The 25,465-nt window shown below is 41.8% G+C and overlaps 1 protein-coding gene across 2 annotated transcripts; it reads right to left on the bottom strand.

Moving 5' to 3' along the window:
- Positions 1–115: 115 nt before the first annotated feature.
- Positions 116–25,361, bottom strand: LOC116494635 (SLAIN motif-containing protein-like). Of its 2 annotated transcripts, XM_032196605.1 has the most exons (10): positions 25,254–25,361; positions 24,692–24,785; positions 22,994–23,718; positions 13,317–13,453; positions 10,644–10,793; positions 5,671–5,811; positions 3,373–3,690; positions 3,019–3,156; positions 2,539–2,857; positions 116–530 (listed from the first exon to the last, which is right to left on the bottom strand). In XM_032196605.1, the coding sequence occupies exons 3-10, from the start codon at positions 23,698–23,700 to the stop codon at positions 464–466; spliced, it is 1,977 nt and encodes a 658-aa protein (XP_032052496.1). In that variant the 5' UTR covers positions 23,701–23,718; positions 24,692–24,785; positions 25,254–25,361; the 3' UTR covers positions 116–463. The 2 variants fall into 2 exon arrangements, with proteins under 2 accessions (XP_032052496.1, XP_032052497.1); XM_032196606.1 differs by lacking the exon at positions 10,644–10,793.
- Between the last annotated feature and the right edge of the window lie 104 nt (positions 25,362–25,465).

The raw sequence follows: 25,465 nt of genomic DNA, 5'->3' as shown, positions 1-25,465 counted from the left end.
CCAGGCCACCGCCATGTAACACGCCACAGCAGTGGCTCAGAGCTGCTTTCTGGCACAAGCAGGGCAACCAGCAGCCTTTTTAAGCAAGCATCCTCAGGAGCAGTTCGTAAAAAGCTTTTTTTTTTTTTTTTTTTGCAACAGGCCTTCCAAAGGGCTGCAAATAGAGGTTAGAATGAAATAAGGCTCTTTTCAGTCTTCGTGTGAAGACTTGTATTTCAGTAACGTTTTGAACGGTGGGAACATGGTAAAGCAGTTGTGTGTTCCACCGCTCAGGACAGGCTCTTGACAGGGTTTTGGAAGGCGAGGATTGTTTGCATTCAAGAGGAGAGGAACTATACACATCAGTCCCAAAGAGATGGGTCTCTCACGTAGAGGATTGTTTTAAAATAATGTTCTCAAAGCCCAGCCAGCTGGGGTTCTGCTTCACAGAGGTGTTTGGCAGTGCATCGGCATTTTGGTTGTGTCAGTAACACCCATCCTTCCAGGAGTCGTCCACAGTGTTCTGAGTGGTCTTTGCTGATTGAAGAAATCTGGTTTGAGAGACAAAGAAATCACTACCAGCTACAAGAAGCAAAGTTCCAGGTAATCTGTTGGTGCACACAGGAACGAATGCCTGTGTGAGGCTTCAGCTTACACAGGGCTTTTGCAGCATCAGTCACATGACAGTGTCAGCAGCAGCCTGTTTTAGGTAAACTGCTGCAGTCACACAGGTGCCCAGCCCCTGCACCACGAGGCCCACGCAACAGGTACAGCAGCAGCTATTTCAGGCAGCTTAAAGCAATTGAGTATGAATAAATACTTCAGCAGAGACCTATTTAACCTGCTGTGCTACCTTATGAGCACTACTGTGGGTTTTCCCACACCTGAGTCTAGAACAATTTTTTTTCTTGTGAGTATGACTGAATACATGAACTACATTCAAGTTGTACGTAGAGTACTGCTACAAGTCAAGCACTTAAAAATTCCCTTTAGTGTGCTTTTGTTGTTGTTTTTTTAAGTAGTAGACACATGTCAATTTAAGGCTATAAGCAGACATTTAAAAATCAGAGTACAATATTCCTTAGCAGGCTGATATTCAATCAAGTTAATTTCCCATTAAAAGTTTACATTAAAATTGTGCTGCAAACAGCTGTAAAAAAAATAGCTTTGGGCAATTTGGTTGGGGGCTTGCCATACACAAGAATACAGCAGATGGCTGGGGACAATGGGATAAGAAAACATTGCTCAAATGGCATAAAGCAGTCCATGCATGTAGTTGTTAAAGCCATTTTAGAGGTTTTAAGGAGATTGGATATGTTCTAACTAAACAGCTGTTGCTTTAGACTATCTGCAAACTTCAGACATCCACTGTCTAAATATTTAAGTATTCAATCACAAAAGCTAAAGAGCTAGAAGTAATTGTAAAACAAATCCAATTGCATCATACTGGGTTAAAATACAACCTCAAAATCAGTTCACTTATGCAACAAGAACAAAAATTACATTTTTTGGATACCATTATGTTTGCTTTTTTTTTTTTTTTAAGTTACTTTAATGACATAGGACAAAATAGTCAAGGTTTGTCTTAGACATATTCCTATTTTCAAAACCCTTCTAAAAACTCATTAGGTTTTAGACAATGCCCACCTAGACTCCTAGCTAAACACTAAAAAAATAAAATATTTTATGAGAAGCAAAATTAGAGTACCACAGTCAGTCATCTGGGAAGATTATTATATTAACAGAAAATAGAGTTTATTAGTCTTTTGAAAGATTTTTTTTTCCTTCCTCAAACCAGGTGTATGCACCAAATAAAAATGTTTCATAATGTTCATTTCTTATACAAATATATTTGAGCCTATAGCTCCACGTTTTCCTGGACAACTAGCTTTGTTTAAAAAATAGATGAATAGAATTATTTTTTTTTAATGATGGAATACTGAGGCACAGAATATTGTATGACTTGGTCACAGGGCATTTAAGCAAGAAGCTGATGAGTTCTAGCCTATCACTTCACACATGCATTCACTGAACTTAATTTTAGTGGTATATTAAGGAACTGCAACTCTTTATTTCCTGACTGACAGCAAAGTACTTAACCTCCATGAACATAACAGCTTTGTGCTACCCTTTCTTTAATGGCTTCCCAACCCGACATCTAAACATCTGCATTAGAGCAGAGTTTAATTTTCATATTCATGGAGATCCATATGCAGACACTGTATTAAAATCCATCCAGCTGCCTCTCATGAGAGAGATAATAACCAGTTTGAGAATTCCAAAAACAATTTCCCTGTTTTAGCTATGATTTCCTGAAAATACCAGGACAGATGTGCTGAACTATCACCTCCTACAGCTTCACCTGCCGAGACTGTGAGATCTGAGCCTCAAGCTGTTTTCAATAGTAGACATCATCAGTAGGTCATCAGTACATCTGACCCAAGCTTATATCCATGGCACACTTTAGAAGAATTCCAAGATGAACATCACTCTATTAAAAAAGCTTCTAATTTGTGAAATGAAGGTAGACATTCAGGTCTGTGAAGCTTAACATCTTACCTCTTGGACGGTGGCGTCAGCTTGCTCTTGGGCACTGAAGATCCTCCAACAGACGTGCGTGCTTTAATAGGTGAGTTTTTGGCCACAGTGACCATGTTGCTGCTTCTAGTAGCGGAACTGCTACTGGAAGAGCCTGTGCTAAGCGAAGAACCCTGTGGCTTTCGAACTCCACTGACAGGATTTGTGTAACTGCAGGCTTTTACCGGCTGCCTGGGTGTTAACAGAGAGTTTGTGCACGACCCGGCTTTCATTGGTTGTCGCACTGTTAAGGGAGACTGCCCAGCACTGGAGGAATACCTGAGCTTACTGGGAGCCAGACCTAGAAATGGAATGACAAAGAAAGAATAACCTGGTTGGCAACAGTATTATAAGAACTCATCAGGACACAATGCGTCTTAAGGGCCTTGGTTTTAGTCAGGGAGGTTTAAACAAAAAAAAGAAAAATGCACTACAGCAATGTGTAGAAGGCATTGCACTGACTTGCTGATGGCTGCTGAATTCTTGAAAGTCGACTGCTTGGCACCTGCAGGTCCGACTCCAAGCTCCGGCTGCTCCTGACAGACTCCAGAGCTCGAAGACTCGTCCTGGCTAGGTTGGGCATGCTGTGGCGCATCTCCTCTGAAATCAAAAGCAAATCCACTGTTTGCTGCTTCTGGTAGCAACCACGAGGTAAAACTGTTCAGATTATTAGAAAATCTAAAAAGTAGACAGGTATAGAACTAATTCCTGAATGAACTATTTCCAGTAAATAACAACACTTTCGAAATGAATGCTTCAAAATATATACTTTATTTTTTTAAATTAACTTGTACCAAGAGCTCATGAGTAGCTTACCTTCGCTGTTCGCGTACTTCAGCCGGTCTTGCATCGGGCTTTGCACGGATCTCCTTGGGGGACGGATACGGGAAGTAGATGCCCTACTATAATCTGTACTGGAAGAAGGGGACTGGCATCTGGGTGAACTGAGTGGAGATGGCGAGTATCTGTGAGCGCTGCGGTATGACAGGGAACAGTCATAATCATCCTCATCCTCAAGGCTGTACGTATCGAACTCCTGGTCACTGTAGGTTCCTCTTCGCAGGGAGTGAAGGGAGGCGCTGGAACTGCGACGTGATACGGAAGCAGAGCTAGAGGCACAATCCTGACGGAGACCTGGAGGCGGACGGCAACGCAGCTCAAGGTCACCGTATGTTAAAATAAAAATTCCTTACCCATAAGCAACACAAACTCAGAAGCAATACTTCCATCAGTAATTTGTTTCACCCTTGAAGGAGACTCCAGCTGATACAACTGTCTTTACTGAAGGCTCTCTCAGCACACTGAATCCCTAAGCTGGAACAGGAGTCACCTGTATCAGCATTGTTTAATTAGAGCAAATAATTAATATTCAAAATGACCTAAATTACTCCTTATATCACACACATGAGCAGCTGTGCTTGTGGACTATGTACTGCCATGCAAGCTCTGTTAGGTGAGCTCTGTAAATGAGTCTAAATTACACTATGAATTTTTCAGTGCAGTTAATTATGCACCCACCAGCATTTCAATGTGAAACAAAGATTTGAACTTATGCCTCCAAGTGATAAAAGGCCTGCATTTACTGATATCCATGGTGCATCTGCCTAGGTTACTTATAGCTCCTCACCCAACTTGTGCCTTTATTTAAGCTTTCTTGCCTAATAAAATGCAAGCAACTTCTTACCAATAACTAATTTAGCGAACTCGTTGATTGGGCTTTTGAAAAACGTGTTAGTCAACATTCTCAAAAACTCTTCTCACTGCATTCCCTCCATCCCAGGGAATAAAAAAAAAAAAAAAAAAAAAAAAAAGTGTAATTCTCTACTTACTTCCCTTCACAGTACAGATATGAAAAGGGTACATAATTCTGAGGATAAAGCAATCTTTTCCTACCTCACTAGAAACTTTGTGATGTGACAGGATTTCTCTGCTATACTCTTTTATTTATTTTTTATTTTTTTAAGTGATCACAAAGCCTAAGAAAATACTCAAGTTTAAAAAGGGAAGGGCCGTTACTTGCTTTATTCCCTTAAACAGAACTTGCTGCACTCAAGCATAATGAAGCAATAACACAATCTTTTGCTCTTTTTGGTCTCACATCCAAATTACTGTTTCATAACATCTTTTATATTTATAAACGTACAGTACTAAAAGGAGGTGCTCATCAAAAGAAAAACAGAGACTTTCATTTTCTGTTTCCAGTAAATCAAAATCAATGATTAATTTGCACAGACTACCAAATCCTACAACTTTGTTCCACCTTGATTTTCAGTCAGGACTTCTACAAATTGCACTGAGGTCAGCAGTGAGTTTTTACCAGGAACTTAATGGGAACTGGCTCATGGCCCTGAAATCCCCACGCCGTGACGCAGACATGCTTTACGCTTGGTTAAATTTGCAGAGCTGTCTCTAAGCACTTTACCAGAGAAAAGCTTAAGTTGTAATTTCAGCTCTTTCAGTGTTAATGCTCTTCAACTTTTGGTTTACTCAACACAGCCATAGAATACAACCTGCGTCTTCTGTGAAAAACACAGCTTGTAAAATTCGGTTCTCTAGACAGCTTCTAATATGATTTCATGCTGCAGTTAGGCAACCTTGCTCAGAAAAACAAAAATTTACAAGCAAAATTGTTTGCCGGGTTATTTTCTCAGCTGGATCAGTTCCCCAAACTGACACACACTGCAGCTCCACAGCTGCTCACGTTGGCTGAAGCAAGGCAACAGCAGTCAAACAACTCGATGAGCAGCTGCTGTCTGAACTGCCACTGCTACAGAATGGTTACTCATGAAACCTCACCTGTATTTGAGAGACGGTCTGGGTTAGAACATTTTGAAGACTAAAGGGTGCTTGCACATTTAACAAGGCTGGGGTTTGGGATAGTACTTTCAAGACCATTCTCTGCTTTACAAGGTATAATCTTGACAGTGTTACACAACTGCTAAGTTTAAGTGGCAGTTTGGGTCTGTAGACTTTTAAAGGAAGCCCTTGCAAAACACAAAGGTTACAAATGATCTATCAAATCCTTTTGTTGTTTGGGGAACAGAACAGTTTAAATCCACCTACATTTATCTACGATTCTAAAACCATATCACACAGAAAATCGCTGCCACATACTTTCTTCCTGAAGGCGTGCCATAACCTGGACATCAGTCAAGTCCTGCAGTTTGTATCCCATAGAAATGGAGTCATCAGATGTGCTCAGCTCACTGTCCACAGATGACTGAGAGCTCAGTGCAGAATGCATGCTCAAGTAACCTTTAGAATAGAAAGAATAGAAAAAAACATTCAACATCCGTATACGAAGCAAGAACAAGCAGAAGAATATTTATTCCAGTAATAAAAATCAGTACAGTTATGAAGTTAAGGTATGATCGCTAGAAATAATTAAGAAGTTAGCAGTGACTTGAGAACACAGTGCTCGGGGCTTTAACTTGCAGTTTTAAGGAGGCAGAGAGTCTGCATGGGGATAAAATTGCCACCTTCTGGACAGAAGGTAACAAAGATATATATTTCTAAGTTCAAACTTGCCAATAAGATCAGTATTTATTATTGCTGCCGATTTTGAGGAAGGGGCAGCTATTGATTTAGATATTAAGCAGCAGAGCTACATGAAGCATCTGCTAAGGCGTTGATGAGGAGGAGGAATAGGAGTAAAAGGATCCAACTGGCTTTCACACTACAATACCTCAAAAATCATTCACACAATTTGATTATGTAAAGTACAGTTTATACAGGATTACCTCCTCGTTTTAGAGATTTATATTCTTCTTTCCTCCCATCAAAAAACAAATTCTCTTTCTTACAGGAAAGGATACAGCTTATACATAGAGCAGGTCATGGAACCTTTACTATAGCTAATAAAAACCAAACTGGAAGGATCTTTCTGCAAAGGGAAGCCTTTCAAAAACCAGGCATTAGAAAGAAGAACAACCAATTTTCCTTTAGAATAATAAATAATAACAAAAATAATCACAATTAGCATGTGCAGACCTTCACCTGCTTGTACTTTTTCTGAGGTCAAGCAAGGCAGTGTTTTCCACGGTGTACAAGCACTACTACTTGCCACAGAAATAGGAAGACAAGAACAAGTTGTGTAACTCTTGGGTTATGCTGGTATTTGTTCTTCAGATGTAGGCAGCTTGCAAATAACCCCGTATACAGAAATCAGGTATCGCAACAGCTTTTGGGTTTCCTCCAATACTTTTCTTCCTGGCAACTTGCTGTTACTGCAGCAAGGGTAAGCATCACCAGCAGTTAGCCCATCCCCATCTGTAGATGGCAGGCAGATGCAGGCAATGTTACAAGAGCCTTGCTGCCATTCCATCAACATTAATTTCAGCTCGGGGTAGTATCTTTGAAAGACAGCAGGAAAGCTGGTGAATGGTTATTACACTAGCCTACCTCCATCTTCTCCCATTTTAGAACATCCATACTGCTTTGTATATATAAAAAAGCATTACTAGAAAAACTTCTGGAAACACAGGAAGGGATTAATGAATCTCAAGCCTCTACACAGCAGCTGTGCCTGTCCATGCTGCTTGTTACAAAATACCACATGCTCCTAGCATAACTAAGCCTTGAACCTTCCAATCTGTGGAGCTATTTTAGGAGACAGAACCCCATTACCTTTGAAGAAATTACAAGGTTGTCTAAATATATATAGTACTAAATGCAAAGAAAAAAAAAACAACAAAACACAGAAATACAACCAATCTGATAGAAGATAAAGCTGTGGATATGCAAGAGGCTACGAACACTTGCCATCACTTAAAGCTAGAGTAGGATTAAGGAATACAAATCCTGCTCAGACAGAGATTCAAGCTCATCACTGATACAAGAAGCAACAAGTAGGCTGTTACAGCATCAGCAGATAAATCAAGAACAAAACATCAGCCTCCCATTGCATCGATATGATGTCATTTACCACCTTCACTTTAGCTCAGTTTTGCTATCTGCTTTCTAGGAAAAAAAAAAAAAGAAGTATTGGAAGCAATGTAGCTAATTGACTAATTCTCAACAATACTACAAGTGACACTTGAAATAAAACATTTTGTCTGTTCTCAGCAAAACATCTACAAATCATTCCTGAACAACCCTTTCAAACAACAGTTAACTCCCTCTTGTGCAAGAGAAAGCAGCAGATTCCCAGTGTGATCTCTTCAAGGTTTTTTTTTTTGCACCAGTTGTTAAGGGTGGTAACGGACAACACTGAAGACACACGTTTCAAGTCCAGGTGTAAAACAAGTTCCCTACATGGGTATTGAGCAAAGTGCCTTCTACCGATGAACTTCAAACTCCTCATCTGAAAAGGTGTAACATTTTTCCAGTTTCAAGATGCTCACATATTGCATAGTAGCGTGACTGTGGTGTAAGGGACACATGTGTGCGTTATACAACCACACTCGCCCTCCAAACCAAGACACTCCAGTATTAAGACTGAACTTAATTCCAGGGATTGCACCTCCAGGACGCAGTATAATGAATAAACTACAGGTGCTCTAGAAACATTTCACTGATTAAAAGAGGAAGGCTGAAGTGCTCTGATGCAAGCAGCAGCAAACGACAGAACACAAAGTACTACCTGACACTTCAAACCCGGGAAAAGGACAACCGACTTGTCTTAGTTGACAGACATGATGATCTTCCAAAAATCAACATACTTCCCTTTCTGGCTCTCCAGAAAAGGTTTAAAGACATTCTGAGGCCAAGAATAACAGAGACTTCTCACTGACTGAATGCATGTCAGTCTAGTTCTCCCGTGACACCTGGGATTCAGTGTCTCAAAGGAAATGGCAAGGATGTAATGATGTAAGCCTTATCCTACAGACATGCAGTCTGCTTGACTCACTATATCAGCTGTTCTAAGTATGCAGAAGTAGTTGAAATTTAGACCTTGATATTATTTTGAAACTCTTTGCAGCAATAAAAGCACAGAAAAAAATGTCTCCATAGAAGAGAAGATGAGACTGGATGGGAAAGAAGAAATCAGGAAAAATTTTTAGACTGTAAGAAACGTCCATCAATTGCCTTTTTCAAGTTATTCATTAGTTGACAAAACTAGATTAGAAATAAAATGAGAGAGAAACTACAGAAGGTTACGAAAAAGTTCCTCCTGTCACACTCTCATAGTCCACCAGAACAGCTTCAGAGGTAAAGGAGGAGAAATACATGAATACTGAATCATTTTAAAATGCAGTACTCACTCTGCATGCAGTCAAATTGCTCAGAAGAAACTCAGATGAGTTTCTGTATCTTTGTAATGGTCTGAATTTGCTGGCCTTCTGTAAATATACTTAGATATTGATACTTGATTGTTATTTGTGGACAGGGAAAAAGAAGTTATTGAAGAAAATATACCTCAGGATTATATAATTTGTTTCTTCTTTCCTGTTGTGACTATCACCTCCCAGTTTAATACAGCTTTTTTTAAAAGCAAATTTCCTGCTTTAGTTGTGTGTATCTCCTTGTATTTCAAATTACAGGTCTACTTAGAAACAGTCAAGAAGGAAGGGAAAAAGCCAAAAAACTTTTACACTCTATCATCAGTAAAATCTGCAGTGGCTCAACATTGCAAAATGAACTGATTATGGTTTTCATTTCAGAAGCTTAGCACTATGGATTTTGGAAGAGCTTTAAGTTGCTGTTGAACATTTTTCACTTGAACTATTAGGAAAGCTCTGTTTTTCTGAGAAATAAAAATAGATCCAGATCAATCAAGTTGAAAATGAACTTTGAACTCCGTCAGCACTTACAGAAGGTGTGTTTTCAACAACTGAAATTAAAGGAGTGGGAAAGGAAAGAGCCACAGAACAGGTGCATAATAACCCTACGGGGAAATAGCCTGTGCTATGCTCTCTCTTTATGTGGTACTCTTGACAACTTCAGATTTGCAAAGTGGATGATGAATTTTAGAAATTGCACGGACACTTCAGTTTTAAACAGTAACTGTTTCCATATGAAAGTGATGAGATCATAAATCTAGATTTAAACCCTGCTGCTAACCATCTTCATATTAAAAACCAAGAAAACCTATTACAGATATATTAAAAAAAAAAAAAGTTTATTTAGAGCATTTTCCCTGAAGAATTCAACTATCAAAAATAATCAGGTGTACATGCATCCTTTTGTTTACAAAACAGAGCCAAGTGTTCATTTCTATTTACAGCAGAAAACCAGCAGATCTCCTGCAGCTGTGAAAACATCCATATGCAAGGTGGTGGTGGTTTTTTTTTTTAAAAAACAGGTTCTTTTAACATCAACTTTCAAGCCAGAAACTGTTAAATATGCTTTATGTTTCTAAACATGCAAATTAGGATACAGCATTCTCCACAAGAAAAGAAATAAATAAAACAACCAAGGAAGACTCTTGATAATAAGCAAGGAGGCAAAGCATTTCTACTTGGAAACTGAGCATAAAGTGCACCAGGGATCAACAATGCTACTGAAAGAGCCTGCGTGGACTCAAGGCTGCAGCTTAAAAGCAGATGCAGACTTGAGGCCAAGGCATTTAGGAGAAGCTTCATTATTATAATTCATTAATATAGCCTTCTGACAGGAATTTTGTACAAGTTGCCGTGAATTACGAAATCTTACTCCAAACACAATGAAGTCTGATGGAAAGCTTCTGCTATTTGTGTTTAGTTTTTCATTCAGACAGTTTACAGACAAGCACAAGGCTTCTTTTTGACTGTATTAATCAATATTTTCAAAAGAAACTTCACATGCTCAAGCCAAAAAAACAGAAACCAAGTAACTTTATATAGTTAATACCTACATATAACAATGTTATTCAAGACAAAGGCGTTTCCCCCCCCAACATCTGTTTTCTATTTTAAATCTATTATAATTAGTACAGTTTAAAGGATATTAAAAGTTATAAAAACAAAAACAACAAAAACTATAAGACATTTAGAATGCAAGAAGGTTTTCTCCCCACAACAGATGAAACCTGGATAAGAGAGCAAACTAAAAGGAGAAAACCCCATGGGTGAACTTACAGCTCTTGACAGCTTTTCCCTGTGTCCTTTAGTAATACTCCTTGCATTTTAAACACCACAGGGTTGCACTGCTCTACTGACATGCCATACCTGAGCTGCCACAGGTTAGTAGTGCTTTGTTAGTCGATTTGAGATGCCCGGGAGAGTTTAGTGCATTGCTAGAGGAGCATGTCTCTGTATTCAAATTATGTGCGCTTGGTGATGCCAGCGGACTGCAATACAGGTTTTTCCATCTACTGGCTAGAAGGAAAAATACAGAAAAGCCACAAAGGTTATCAAATTATTAAAAAAAAAAAAAAAGAAAAAAAGAAAAAAAGAAAAAAAGAAAAAAAAAAGAGCATAAGTTAAAGGCATTGGGACAAACAAAATTAAATGTTGTGAAGGATGAACTTCGAATGAGACATCCTGATGGCGTCAGTTACAAGATACAGGAGGCAAAGCAGTGCCTGTTCCCTTGGCTCAGTCTCCACTTTAACTTGTTTTTTTCACTTCTAAAGAATTCCAAGAATAACTTCTGAAAACCGCTTTGAAGAAGTTGTATGTTCCTGAAAGTTTCAATGCTGGTCTTCAAAGATGACTGTTTCCATAAATATCTGTCACTTTTATACTCTGTCTTCATTTTAAAGAGCTCCATTGAACTTTATGTTTAAACGTGTATCATTTTGAATTCTTAATGACAGAATCAAACCAGCATCAAAACTATAAAAGCTATGACTTTAAATTAAAAGGAGAGCAAATGACTATGAAAAACAGCTATTCTGAAGTATTTATTCAAAAAAGACCTGCATGCAAGTTAGCGGAATGATAAAAAAGAAGCCAGGTAGCAAAATTCAGTGTATCCATGCTTACTGAATTTGGAAATAAGCAGCTACAACATCAACAAAATGACTCACTCCGTGATCTGCATATATTCAAGGGGCTGCTGAATTACCCACCCCTGAAATCCAGAGAACAGTAGCTGAGGAAGTGAGTGAGAATTCACCATATAAATACAATTGTTGGTCGCCCACCTCCCCCCCAGTGCACACAAATATTAAGTATTGTAGTTAAAAAGACTACAAATAAAGCTTGATATATTTCAGTTAGAAAGCAAAGAGTTAATCAAATCAATCTGCATTTAAATTGTTAAGCACAAATGGTTTATAGAAGTAAATGAAGTTTGTTCTCAAACTACATTCGGTTATCTTAAGTCAGGAATTTCAAGGCTAAACTCAAAGTGAGCCTGGTTGCGAGCTGCGCCAAAACACTGCTGGGATGTAATCTTGAGAAGTCAGCAGACTCCGACTTCCTATCGCCGAGTTAGAACTGCTGCTCAACCTGAAATCAAAATGATTGCATTCATATAGAAGACAAAGTTGACACCCACGCAGACAACTATTTCTGTACCAAATTGGTTGTATTTTCAGCAGTTAACATCAAAATGTTAAAATGATAATTAATAAAATGTTAAGGGACTCCCAAGTGTTAATTCTTGCAGAAACTTCACTTATTGAAGCACACAGCTAACTGCTGCTTTGTGTTTAGGTGCTCCTGAGTCGAACCAGACAGATGGGGCTGCAGCATGTCCCGCTCTACAATGTTTTTCAGTGAAGAGTTGTTAGAAGGAAATAATAAAACTAGATATCCCTCCAGCTGTGGGGAAAATCACAGCTGCCTGTAAAGAAAGCTATATGATATAGAAAGCTGCACAACATAGAAACAGATTATTCATTCACTTCAAATTCCTCAGCGTCTTGGCTACGAGCAATTCAGCTCAGGACTTGCACATTTTAAATATAAACCAGGAGCGCATTTGAAAAGACAAAAGGTAGGATTATCCACCAGATGGTTTCCAGGTGATGGGCTATGGATATGTAGATATAAAATAACAAACTTGGTTCTGTAATGAAATAAACTATGCATCCATTCACAGAGCTTCTGTATCAGTGAATGATTAATACGGGATTGATCCTTCTGTGCTTTGAAAAAGGAAAATAAAAACATCTCCCTGCCCTGTTTTAGAGAATAATAAAACTGGAAGCAAAACTAGTTTCCCAACTCACACCATTTCTGCAAGTTCCAGGTTTTAACATTTAATTATTAGAAGCTCTTAGTGTCAGACAATTACGTTACTCAGGTAATATCAGTAACAGTAAGATACAGTAAAAATAATCATCATTAGGAAGAGTCAACATCAGCAGAACTTTTTACTTGAAAAAAGATGTAGCAATTAATTTATATAACCAACCCCTCCCGCCCCCCCAAAAATACACTTTTTTCATATATATTTTTACATTACAAATTTTTAAGTACTAAAAAAAAAAAAAAAAAATTAAGAGTCTGAAAACACTGATATGAATTGTAGTGTTTTTAGGCTCTGCACACATTAAAAGAACAGAAAACAAGGTGGTCAATTTGGCATTAAATTTGTAGTGTCTTTATTTGCGTCTTAAAAAGATACACGAAGGCAAAACAGCAGGGTTCCTCGGTCAGTCTCTTACTTGCAATCAGCGCAGTTTTCTTAACGTTTAAAGAACAATCTCTTACCTTGGTCAGCTGATGGCACTACTGTGGTAAACCAAAGGCAGGGAGGTTTTCATACAGTGACAAACACTGCTGCACAAATAGGCAGTAAGAACACAACATCTGAAGGTGCTGTCTCTGCAGATACTCTCCAGGACAGTAACTGCAAACTTCATGTCTCTTTATTACTCCTCAATAACATAAAGCATGCAAGGGGAAATAAAAAGATACCCAAAGAAGCAGAGCCTGTAGTTGACATACCTTGATCCAGCCTGTTGATCAGAGTTCGGCAGGCTGCTTCTGTCTCGGGGCTGGGGTTGTCCAACACCTGGCGGCACCATTTTAAAGGTGAGCCCGTTTTCTGGTCCGCAGCAGATTTTCTCGGGGACACATACAGCCTTTGTAAGGATTGAAAAGGGACAGTAGAAACGCTCATTAATGCATGCATGCAAGCACAGAAGTAGCAGTTACTGAAGTATAGCTAGCAGTAAGCAACAGAAATGTTACCCAACTTAAAAACAGGGAAAAAAATGCAAACTGTGACTCAGACACCAAATGTACTACCATGATAGTTAAATTCACTTAAAAGACAGCTTCACAGAGAAATACACAGCCTCTGCAGAGCAAGCTTCAGGCCTGACATGCTGCAGAACTGCTGGAACTTTTAAGCTGTTGAGCACCAACTTCCATTTGGCACACTTGCCATCACCTATTGCCACTTCCTCTCTCTCCATCCCTCCCCTCCAAAAAACATCCCATGACAAAGATGACAAGGGTGACAAGGGGATTCTAATTTGATCTTCATCTTCTTTTAGAAGTCTTTAAATGTTTGGTTGGTTTTTGGTCTGTTAAAAAACCCTACAGGTCAGGGTGTTAAAGCTGTATTACACAAATGTCTAACATTTGTCTCCTGCCTCGTAACAACAGCTCTCGGCCCCTGCAGGAATTGTATAGAGACTAGCCACAGACTGACAGGATAAGCAATTTAATTAAACGCTTTAGAAATCTTCAAACAATTAGGGAGTATTAACTGCACATTACCTTTCCTTTTTTCAATTGTTGTGTTAACTAAGTTCTAACAACGCCCAAGTTTTTGACAGTTTTAACACTCTTAGCATCATTTTGCAGGCCTGGACTTATGTATAAACAGTTTAATTACCTTTGAGCCTTGGATTATTTACAACTGATGATGTGTAAAGCAGCGTCTTAACTATTCCATAAGTAGACAATTTCTCTCAAGAAAGGTCAAAGGGTATAGTTTCTGCATACAGTAATACATGCCTTGCTTCAATATCAGAGTTCCACCTAAATTGTCTTAATCTGCACATGCTACAATATTTATTGTACTATGAATGTGTTGCTACAAAAAGGGATTTAATAGAGCGTTCTCCTGGAGTCATCCAAAGCATCATACAAAAAGGATTCACAGGTAGGGAAGCACGTTCTGAGATGACAAACTTTAGGACCCCCATCTGGGCAATTGGTGGAAGGGTCTGAGAGGTGACACCTCTGAGCTCAGGAAGAAGCAGAGAGCAGACTGCTGAAAGCAAAAACTTTTCTGATCTTGTTAACAAGGCCGTAAGATTCTCAACCAAAGGCTCAAACTGCTGAATTTGGATTGAAGCATACCAAAAGATGTAGAGATCTCCCAACTCTTTGAAATCTTTGAGGTACTGAATACCTTTCAGGAAGAGAGACGGTTTGAGACTAAATGTTTGGGGTTGAACAAGAAGCTGTTGGAGGTTAGCTGTTCTTTGCAGACACAAAGTCTGCGGCTCCCAAGTCCATCTGTCTCAGCAGGGCCTGCTCAGCGCCCCTCTCCTAGCAGGAACATCGTGTGCTGCGGCAGAGAGACACATCAGGTCCTTCTGCTCTGGGTACTCCTCACACTGATATCTCATACTCAATTCAAAAAATCCTCCTTCTCCCAACAAAACTAACATAAATCATTTGATATTTTTGTAATTATCCCACTAATTTCTAAAAAAAACTCTCATGTTTGAGCTACATAAACATTCTGGTGAACTCTCAGTTTTCAGGTGTCCTACCCATGAAAGCGAGGACTGGCCTAAAGAAAACAAAGAGCTGCGATGGTTAAAATACCACACCAACATCCAAACATCCATCTAAGCTATGGCCCTGTCCCCTATCCTGCCCCCAGGCTCACACAACAGAACAGCAGATCGACCCAGAAGCTGTCCTTGCACAGAAAGTTCTCCAGGACTCCCACACCTTTGCTATTTGGGGCTACCCGAGTGAGCATCTCCACACACAACAGCTCCCTACAGATATTTTTTTTTTCTTATCTCCTTTTGGATCCTTCTCTCTCTTCTTTTAGCACCCCTGGCAGCCAACTGATGCGCTGGGACACTTCTGTTTGCTTGCTGTGAAGCTGTCACCTCCTATTTACTCCCAGTACTGCCCAGTTCTTGGGGAAGGGGATGCCAGTGGAGGGCAGCTATTCTCCATTGTCTCCTGACATGCCACTCACAACTTTAGTGATCTTAATTATATTCTTGCCCCTGGCCAGACCCTCTTTTTGGGGAGCAGAGGGTCAGTCTACATTGCCATGTCTCATGCAGAGGCTTTTTCATAGCAACCTTTACATAAAACCACACACAAATAAAAAAAATCCAGAAGCCAGTTTGCTATGGGAAAAATAAGTGCTGAGCAAAGGGAAGGCAGTATTCCTGAACACACAGTATTATCTCTTATAAAAGACTCCACAAGCAAGCCTTGCTGTTTCTGCATGGGCAAACGAGCATTACAGCCACTCAGCCTGAATAAAACGGAGAAAGCAAAGCGCTCGCTCTCCCTGGGTTTGTTTTACAGTTCAGACCAAAAAAGCAGCAATAAAACCATTAAAAAAGAGGCCAACAGCCTCCTTAGTGCAGGTCACGCTGTTCTTTGCTTATTTTAGGTTTAGGGAGAAAATCTTGCTCTACTTTGGGAAGTCCTTGTTCTACTCAGCTCCTTCTAATCACGTTTCTACCCAGGACCGCACCAGCACCGAATTACGATGCTCATTTGATTGCTGGAGCCACTTCCCTGCGAGGCAGAGCAACCTGCTCTGCAGTCTGCCAGAGGGCTCATTTTTTCAGCTGACAAGTCTATCGGCAAGAGACGGCCTCACTTACCGTTTAACTAAACTCAATTAAGTAAGGACAACTCAATTTTTCAGAGCACTGCCAGGCAATCTATAGAAAGATAACGCCTTCGGAGGAATTCCGCCTTGATTTCACCAAGTCCGTGCTGCGCAGCTTTGGGTTCAACGTTCCCCAAGCTAACTCGTCACAACATGCTCTCATGGCTTATTCTCCCACAGCTCTGCACACCACCAGCCTAACAAACCAAACCCACCTGCCCCATTACCAGAAGCAAGGATTTTTCTGGACAATATCCAGACCTGAATGTCTGTCCTTATCACTGCCTCCACGGAGTGCTGTCCTCCATCGCCCTGGTGGCACAACGGCCGCAGCAAGCGAGGGAAGTTCAGACAGCACCACGTTTGTAGCACAACTCGAACAAGTTTTTGTCTGAAAGAGGTTTTTGTGACAAAGCTAGCTCACTCTGCTCTGTTTCCAAATACACAGGGTTTTGTTTCTGGTAGTTTCACCCCATGAGCATGTTTGATTTGTCAGGATAACTTAATCCAGTAATCACTGGAAAAAATGTACTCAAGCATGCCATTAAGCATGCACAAGGCTGCCAGTTTATAAGTCAGCCAAAGTCTTTGGGGTTTAGCAAATACCTGCTTAGTGAGTAAGCTTTACCTTGCACTGTTCCTACAACTCAGCAGTTTTTGGTGGCGAGCATGTTCTGTTTAAAACAGCAAAAAGTTATGCTTTGAATATTTTCTTTTGTCAAATCACAATTGAAAACTAACAAATTGTTTAAACAGTGCCAAGGCCTAACACAGAGCTCAGGAAGCAGACACTGGGCAGATATCTATTCCCAGTTTGATATATTGGGGATTTGCTGTGTCATTCATTAAATATGAACGAGATTTTCTAGAGCTTCTGTGAGGAAAACCTTACCCAACGCATCCTTAGTTTCTCCTTACTCTGCACGTGTTTTCCTTTCCCTATCAAGTATTTTGTGAACTGCACCTCTGCTAAGAGGCAAGTGGGTTTGGTTGGGCAGCGAGCACCACAGGAGGTTTTTCTTCCCTTACGAATAATGGAAGAAAAAGTATTTCAAGAAATAAATCTGTGGCATTCCTTGCAGTCTATTCCAATGTACTAACAGCAAAACACCCGCTAGCAATTTTCAAGTGTTACAGGATACATGGGAGCCAGTAGCCACTATTGTTTGTTTTAGAAAATACCCCCTTAGAGAAAACAAACAACAAGGACCTAGACGATACTATGACAACTTTCTTAAATCGATCTCTTCGCTAAAAAAAGCTTCTTTACAATTTAGTAACGCATCAGATTGATTGTAAGAGCAAAAGTCAGCAGTGACTGAAAATGTAAGGTTCTAATCATGCAGAATATTTACACAAGTCAACCTGTAGATCATAAAATGAGAAACAGGGCTGCAGAAAGTTCTATAATTAATACACTTGTGAGCTAAATTGAAAATAAAATGAACCCCGGTTGTTATGACACAAGCTTGGTTTATTACCCGTCACCTACAGGCACTCAGCACCAGTACACATGCACCAACACATGAAGACAGAACCCTGAGGTAGCTAAACGTGTTTAGAACATTTTAGATTTATAAGGTACACCTCCAAAGTGCTAAGAAGGCAGCTAAATTCTTCTATAAAGCAAGCATTTCTAACACAATGCACTCATTTGCCTTTCCTTTATGTATCAGCCTTTAGAGAGGTGGATTTTCAGATTTATTACTGCACTGCTGCAGTTCCCAGTGCAATCTGATGCCGCTGTTGAACAGAAATATCAGTGATGGAGTGCTGAGGAAAGCAACAGTAGGAAATATATATATATATATATATACACACACACACAGAGTCCATGAAATGACAGACAAAAGAAACAAGGAGAAAATCCCTGTGGAAAACACTGCCCAAACACCAGCAGCAGAGCATTAGCTAAAAGAGCAGTCTGAGCTTTCATTCCCAAGAAACATAACTGGAGAATGCAAAAAACCAGCGCGCAGCAGATCCCAGAGGCAGCACCACTTTTTTTTTTATGTCTCTCTAGCGACTAATCCTGCTGAACAAACCACCAAGAATCGCAGCACTAAATCAGAGGAGCTTCCAACAAGGCATTAGCCTAATCTCCTGACACAGCCGCCCGCCTGCAAGAGCGAGGGGCACCCACAGGTCCCATCGAGGAGCGGGGCAGCACCGCTCCTGCTGCAGCCCCCCAAGGCCCCACAGACAGCCCCTTGCCCACCCCTCATTTCATAGGGAACCCTCAGCACCTCCAGCACTTCAGGACAAACTCTGGCATTTCAGGCTTCCCCCATCACAAGCAAGCGAAGCCAAAAGGCTGCATTTTGCACGCAGGCATCAGACAAGCCGGTAGGCTTTCCTTCCAGTTAACTCCACTCGGGCACTGGCAGTTACCAGTGCTGAAGGCTGCTGATGGCAGCGTTACCTTAGAGCTGCACAGAAAGGTTTTGAAGGAGCTCCTCTGCCCAAGCATTGCGCACAGCAGGTCAGACGTTGCCCCAGACATCAGAACGGCTTCCTGCAGCTAACACAAAGGGCTGCTAAAACAAGCTGGAACATCAGGAAATGGTTTTGGTAAGTCATCAATACATTAATGCCACAGAGCGAGCTGAAACAGTATTAAAAATACCTCCAGCAGCTTTTCATAAGCTAACCTTGTCTGAAAAACTAACCCCGTGCAAGTTACTGTCACTAATCATGCAGTTGTTGGCAAGGGGAGATCCCTGGAGAACTACTGCATGGCCTCTGAAAGGTACGAAGGGAGTCCAGAGATGGAAGGCAGTTAGAGCTCTCCCCAGCTTAGAGGGGCAAGATGTCACGTTTCCAGGATGCTGTTGTCACCCTGCAGTGTATTGAATTAAACGCTGCAAAATTGAGCCAGAGCTAATGCTGAAAACATACGCTCCAAGGAAGCTCCTAAATAGCAATTTATTTGTAGGGACTGGGCACATGGCTGGCTCAAAGATTATTTCAAGGAGTCCCTCCTTGCTGTGTGAGGATCCTGGGTTCAAACAGGAGACAGCATAGCACAAAGGGGATGGTGACACAGCCTGCTTGCAGTGGGAAGACGTGATTTGGGGGACGGAAGCCCTGCAAGACACAGATGAAACAGCCACAAAGGGATTCACCTGAGTGGCACAGGGATTCATTCACCTCTTCACCCCACAAAATAAAAAAATAACAGGATATTAGGCGGAGTAGATTTGCACATTCATGTAGACACCCATTTTACAGCTTTTTGAAAAAGGACCTCAACAATTTTAAAGAAACTTACAAAGATTTTGTTGAATTTGCATGATTAGTAGGTTTGAGTTTAAAAAAATAAAAAATAAAAGGCAGAAAAACACACCTAAAAGTCTACCTGAAGCCCCGTGTTAACCTGCTGGCTGTTTAGCTTTAGCCCCGGGGATGCAAAACTTTTGGCTTAAAGATCATTTCAAACAACAGCAGTAGCACCACTGGGGAGATGTGTCCAAGGGCCTCTTTTTTCCTTCCACCAAGGGGAAAAGGGAAGCTGCTCAAGGCAATGCGTGGATGGAGGAGTTGGTACTCATCCCGATAACAGAAAAACAAGCATTAGGGGGGACGGAGATAAAAATCATCTGATTTGGTAACAAGGAGAATGAGTGCAAAGCCCAGCTTCTTCAGTACTTGACCATTTTTCTCTCCCTCTTTCATGCAATGCCACACCAACAGGAACGCTTTGTGTTTCAGAGGTGGGTGGAATGTGAATCACCTCATCGTAATTCCAAATCCAAATCCTCTCCCCCAAGTCTTACCAGGAAGGATAACTGACAATTTGCAAAACACCAGAACAGCAGCAGCGGTCTGCATAACGAAATGCTGAATACAAATCACCGCATGAAGAACATCAAACTAAGCTCACAGAAAACTGTAACTTAATTCTTCCATGCAGGGAGTTCACAGGAATGACAAACGAGGCAGAACGACTGCACGCGTATCCCATCGGCCCCTTTCTGCCTTTCCTCAACCAGCTCAGGAGCTGACGTGCACAGAAACGTGCCACAAAGGACTGGGCTGGAATCTAATACGGGGCAGAGACCACTGAAGCCTACACCAAGCATCGTGCTGAGCTGGACAGCACGGAAAGCTGACTTGCCCTCAGTTGGGCCTCGAGGATATTTACAATGTTGAACAGCTACTTGAGAAAGCGACCTAAGGAAGCAAGTCAAGGGACAGACACCAAAGAAGCGCAGAGTACCGTTACCGCCTGGGACGCCCTACCTCATGTTTCACAGGATCTCATTCATCACACCCTTGTTTTTAAAAACAGCACACGAGACACCAGGTCTTGCTGACACCGAGGGAAACTGCACTGCTAGCCCAGAAACGCCTGCAGTCTGGACCAAGGAATGGTATTTTCAGGGGTGCAGGAACCCAGACTCTACTTGTGCATGCAGAGACCTGGGGCAATTCCTCAGACCCGCTCCGTCGTGCTTCCCCCTTGGCACTCCGAGTGCAGCAGGCTTTGCTGTTAGCTCAGGTGGCAAAAATCCACACGGGAGATTTTTGCTGGAGGTTTCAAACCCTGTCAATCACAAGGGCACCAGCACAAGGCCACCCTCTGGTTTTGGAGTATTCTTAAAGCTGGAGAAGTGACACGAGGATGTAGGAACTACAGCCTCTCACTTTAAATGCTATTTTTTCCCCATTCCGTATTTGAAACTGGTTCATATTTCAGAAAACTACAACATAAGCTCTCAGTATTCTTTATGGTATAGAGCATCATCCCACCTACCAGAAGACATTAAGGAAGAGGTCAGGGCCAGTACCAGCCTGTCAGCTCAGCACCGAGAGGGCAACACAAGCCGCAGGGCGCTTCTCAGAGACACCAAAAATCATAAAACGTCAAAGATCTGCTTACAAGATTATCTTCAATATTAGCTACTGCTTTTTTCCCATACATATGGTATTAAAAAAGACTGCAGCTATGACAATATAGTAAGCTATTCGCTTTGACTAATGCGCTGCTTGACATATTTAGTTATTACTTCTGTCCAGGCAGTACAAAATCCCCCCAGTCAGCAAAGCCACCTTATTAAAGTTGTTCCTAAATCCACATAGCATTAGAAGCTTTTCTTTTCTTTTTTTTTTTAAAAAAGAAAAAAGAAAAAAACACCCACATAACCACTGTTATCTGGCTATTGCTGATAGGAACCCAAGAATATCAGCACAGACAGCATATGAGATGTTCTTGCAAAGTGAATTTCAAGTACTTGGCAATAAGCAGAGGCATGCGCTATTAATTCTACATCCATTATTAGTTCCTCACTTTCAGTACTTGGTAAAGAAGAACGAGGTTATTAGCCACCAACTCAAGAGGAGATTAATAAACTCAAGCCTCTGAGTGCAGAATCTCTCCTGGCTTCATTTCACAGTATTCATTGCCTGTATAAATCTCCAGCTGTGTCTGGTTTCTTTATCAAGACAACCTAGTTTGAAGAACATCTCATGTTGTAGGCTATAAGCATGTATGAAAGACTGGAAATAAGGAAAATTACCAGCTTGTTAAATATACCAGCTTGTCAAATACATCCCCTCCCCTCCCCCCCTTTTTTTAAAAAAAATCTGATCAAAATGCTTTGTAGGTATGCTGGATTCTCAGTGATCAAGTTAGAACCAGTATTTGGGTGTCCAAATGAGGCTTGCATCGTGACTGTCAGTAGCAGTCACAAACAAATGAGGAGTCACATGTACCAGCTGCAGCCAGGAAAGGTGTGCAGGAGAACTTTCTGACTGCCAAGGGAAAACAAAAAAATTTAAAAAAACAGCACACGATAAATCAATTTTGAAGAGCACTTCTAACTTTCTGAATTCTTTTCCAAAACTAATGCTGAAAAGCAGTCTTACTTCATTTTGCCATCAGAAAAGTGCTTTCCCTGTTTCTTAAATAATAACAATAGATTTGAGCTGACATCATTAAGTTACTGAGCTCCATGCCATTTACAAACAGAAGTTTACCCTTGCTTGCAACAGCTAATGAATTTTTATATTTTATGGCTTGTTTTGTATTTAGTAGCCATTCTGGAATGCTATCTTCACTGCCAGATTAATCTCCAGCTAAATAAGTTTGGAACACAATTTGTAGATCCCTGAGGCTACCCTACAAAGTCTTAATTTTAAGAACTCTGGATAAAATCTCCAGTCCCAGTTATTGCATGAGCTGGAATTAGCCTCAAACTTTAACTAGTTTTGGAAGGGCAAGGGAAATTAATCTGCTGATTTATACAGCCAGCTGTAAATGAGGCTGCTGGTGGAGTCCTACAAAGTAAGGTCAGTTAAGGATGACATCATTGATCTGTTTCATATCATGTCACTAAACAAAAGAAAACGGTTAACTGCAAAGAAACCATACTCAGGAAATGGAAACAGATTCTTCAGAGATGTTAGCAAAAGCCACAAATTCCAGATGCTCTAGGATCTCAGTCTGCATTTTGCTAAATACAACATTTGACGCTTATGTACAAAGATTAAAAACCCACACTTCTGCACGTGTTAATGAAATAACAAGGAAAGGAGGATTTCTACACGTGCTCCAGCAGCTTTAGCAAGTAAGGGGACAGACAAGCTCTACAGTTAAACTGCTTCAGGAACAAAAAAAAAGTTCTGGCAGAGTGTTCTTAAAAATAACAACAATCAATAACGTCAGGCACTTTCTTGCTGCTAAAAATCAAAGCATTTGATATCTTTAAAAACATATTGCATGTTTAAACACAAACACTTGGAATTGCAGCAGCACGAGTTCCACGTATTAGCAAAGTTTCAAAATACGTACCAGCTATCTTCCTCTTCATTGCAGTTCTCGAGTTCTAACACTTTCACTTCATCCAGAGCTGTGTTATTCAAAAGACTTTCTACATCTCCGCAGTTTTCATTTGGATTTTGTTCATGTATTTTAACCGAGGCATCAATACCTGCAACGACCAAGTTTCCCATAAGCTCTGTGCCATTACTCCCATCCACACGTGACGAACGCCTAACGTTATCATCAGTCTTCATTTCCACCTTGTACGTGTTGGAAGACAATCCCTCAGTGGCACTGTTACAACTATATTGCATTTGGGCATCTTTGTCTTTTCTTAAGCAATTGTTCTCTCCCTCCTCCTTCCTGATTTTGCTTAGCTTGTTGTGCAGATCTGCCATTATTTGCAACTCCTGCTTCTCAGTTATAGCATTGATGCTATTATTTATTTCCATCCCATTGAGACCAGAGTCGTGGTTATCCACGCTGGCGTGGATCTCGCTTGGCGTGGTCCCGAGCAGACTCCTGCGGCTCCTCGTTCTTAGGTGCTGATTCTGGATCTCCAGCCTCCGCACCAGCTCCTGCAGCTTCCGCACCTCATCCAGCTTCGGGCCGACCTCCTCGGACTCCGGCTCCGTGTCGGGGCCCATGGCAGAATTCTCCGTCGAGTCTCGCCCTAAGCCAGGCTCCAGTGCATGGTCCTGCTGTATGAGCGGGGCGCTCCCAGGAACTACCATCATCCAAACCGTGTGGCTTCACTGCAAGACACGACAAACATACAGGAGCTCCATAAAGACGCACGATATTCTAAACAAATTGGACCTGAACACCAAAAACACTGACTTCTCTAAACATAAACTAATGGTACTGGGGTACGAGGTGACTGAATTCAATCAAAATCTAGTGAAAAAGAACAAATGCATCACTATGAAGACTTTCAACACAAACATAAACTACTCTTTTAAACACCTGGGTTTGCAACGTTTATGCTACAAATCAGGCCATATAAAAGGAGAGTAATTTAATCATGCACAACAGTTGAGTTCCCATCTGGTAACAACCAAAACACATGAGAAAAAAAAAACACTGATTGAGCAAAGTCAGGAAACATAATTAACAAGGTACTGACGTCAGACAATGACAGCATTAAGAAAATGGTAAAAACATCCTTTGTTTGCTGCCAGGTTTATCCTGCAAAACACACAGGCACAAAAACACTTGAAGACGTTTCTGTATCAACTTGTATCAAAGCCTGACTATGTATCAATGACTACAGACAGGAACTTCAGTTACTGGGGTAGGTGAAAATAGGCATAGCTGGTGTCTTTATTGGTGTATCTTCCGTTGTCATTGAAGACACAGAAGCAAGATGTGAACACAGAAAAAAAAAAAAGAAAAGAAAAAGAAAAAACAAACAAGGCAAAGGAAATAGAGAGAAACAAATCCCCCTTCAGATGACATATTCCAGTAAGCGTTGCAGAAGGAAGCCATCTCTTTGCCATCCTCAGCCAAAGCACTACAATTCATCGGGTGGCTGCGAGGGCCGTTTAGGGACCCATAGCTCAGGCAGCTTCACCCTACAACTGTGTCCCAGCCTCCGGGAAGCCATAAAGCGACCCATTTAGCGGTACTGGGCTGCTTCAAGGCGCTGCATTTGGCAGTGAGGGGCTGCTTGGGGTGCAGGCTCGCAGCACACGCCAACGCCGGTCCTCCCCTGCGCTAGTGATTTACCTCAGCGCTCAGCTGCGACGTGCTCAGCTCCCAAAGGCGTCTTCATTGAAAAGGAGCAGATCAACGCTACGTGGAGCGAGTAAACCAGGCACCCCTAAAAAAAAATAAATAATAATAAAAATTAAACCCCGTGTGGCAAGAAGATGGCACACAGAGGAGGGGCACGGCTCGAGGGCTCTGCTGCAGGTGCCGCAGCTGCGTTTAGCCCGGGGTCTGTGCGGCTGGAGCCTGCCTGGGCTCCCTGCTCCCTGCCCCCTTCCCCGCCGGCCTTTTTTTCCCCGTTTCTGACAGAAATCCTGTCAGTCCTTTATCTCCCACGCGCCGCCTGAAGGTGCAGGGCGGCGGCGTGACCGGCACAGAGCGCACAGCGGGCACCCCGCGCTCCCTCACCCATCCCCGGACGAGCCCCCCCAGCCCTAGGAGCACTCCCCGGGGGTCCCTGGAGGCTGAGGGGCGGCACCCGAGCAGGGGGAGCCCAGCCCCGTGAGGGCGGCGGGGCGCGGCCATGCCGGGCCCTCAGCCCCGACCCCCCCCTCCTCCCCCCATTTTCCCGCCCTTTTACCTCAGGCGGTGCCCGCGGGGGAGGCTCCGTTCCGCTGCGATCCAGTCCGGTTCGGTCCGGTCCGCCCCGAGCCGCTCCGTTCCGCTCCGGTTCGATCCAGTCCGGTCCCGCCGCCCGCCCGCGCCGACCGTTGGTCGGGGACCCGCGGGGCCGAGAGGGGAGGGGAGGGGTGGGGAGAGGAGGGGGCCGCGCGCGCATTCGCCCCGCGGCCA

The sequence above is a fragment of the Aythya fuligula genome, chromosome 13 (genome assembly GCF_009819795.1).
Source record: "Aythya fuligula isolate bAytFul2 chromosome 13, bAytFul2.pri, whole genome shotgun sequence".
Lineage (NCBI taxonomy): Eukaryota > Metazoa > Chordata > Aves > Anseriformes > Anatidae > Aythya > Aythya fuligula.
This window is presented reverse-complemented; position numbering and strand designations above follow the sequence as displayed.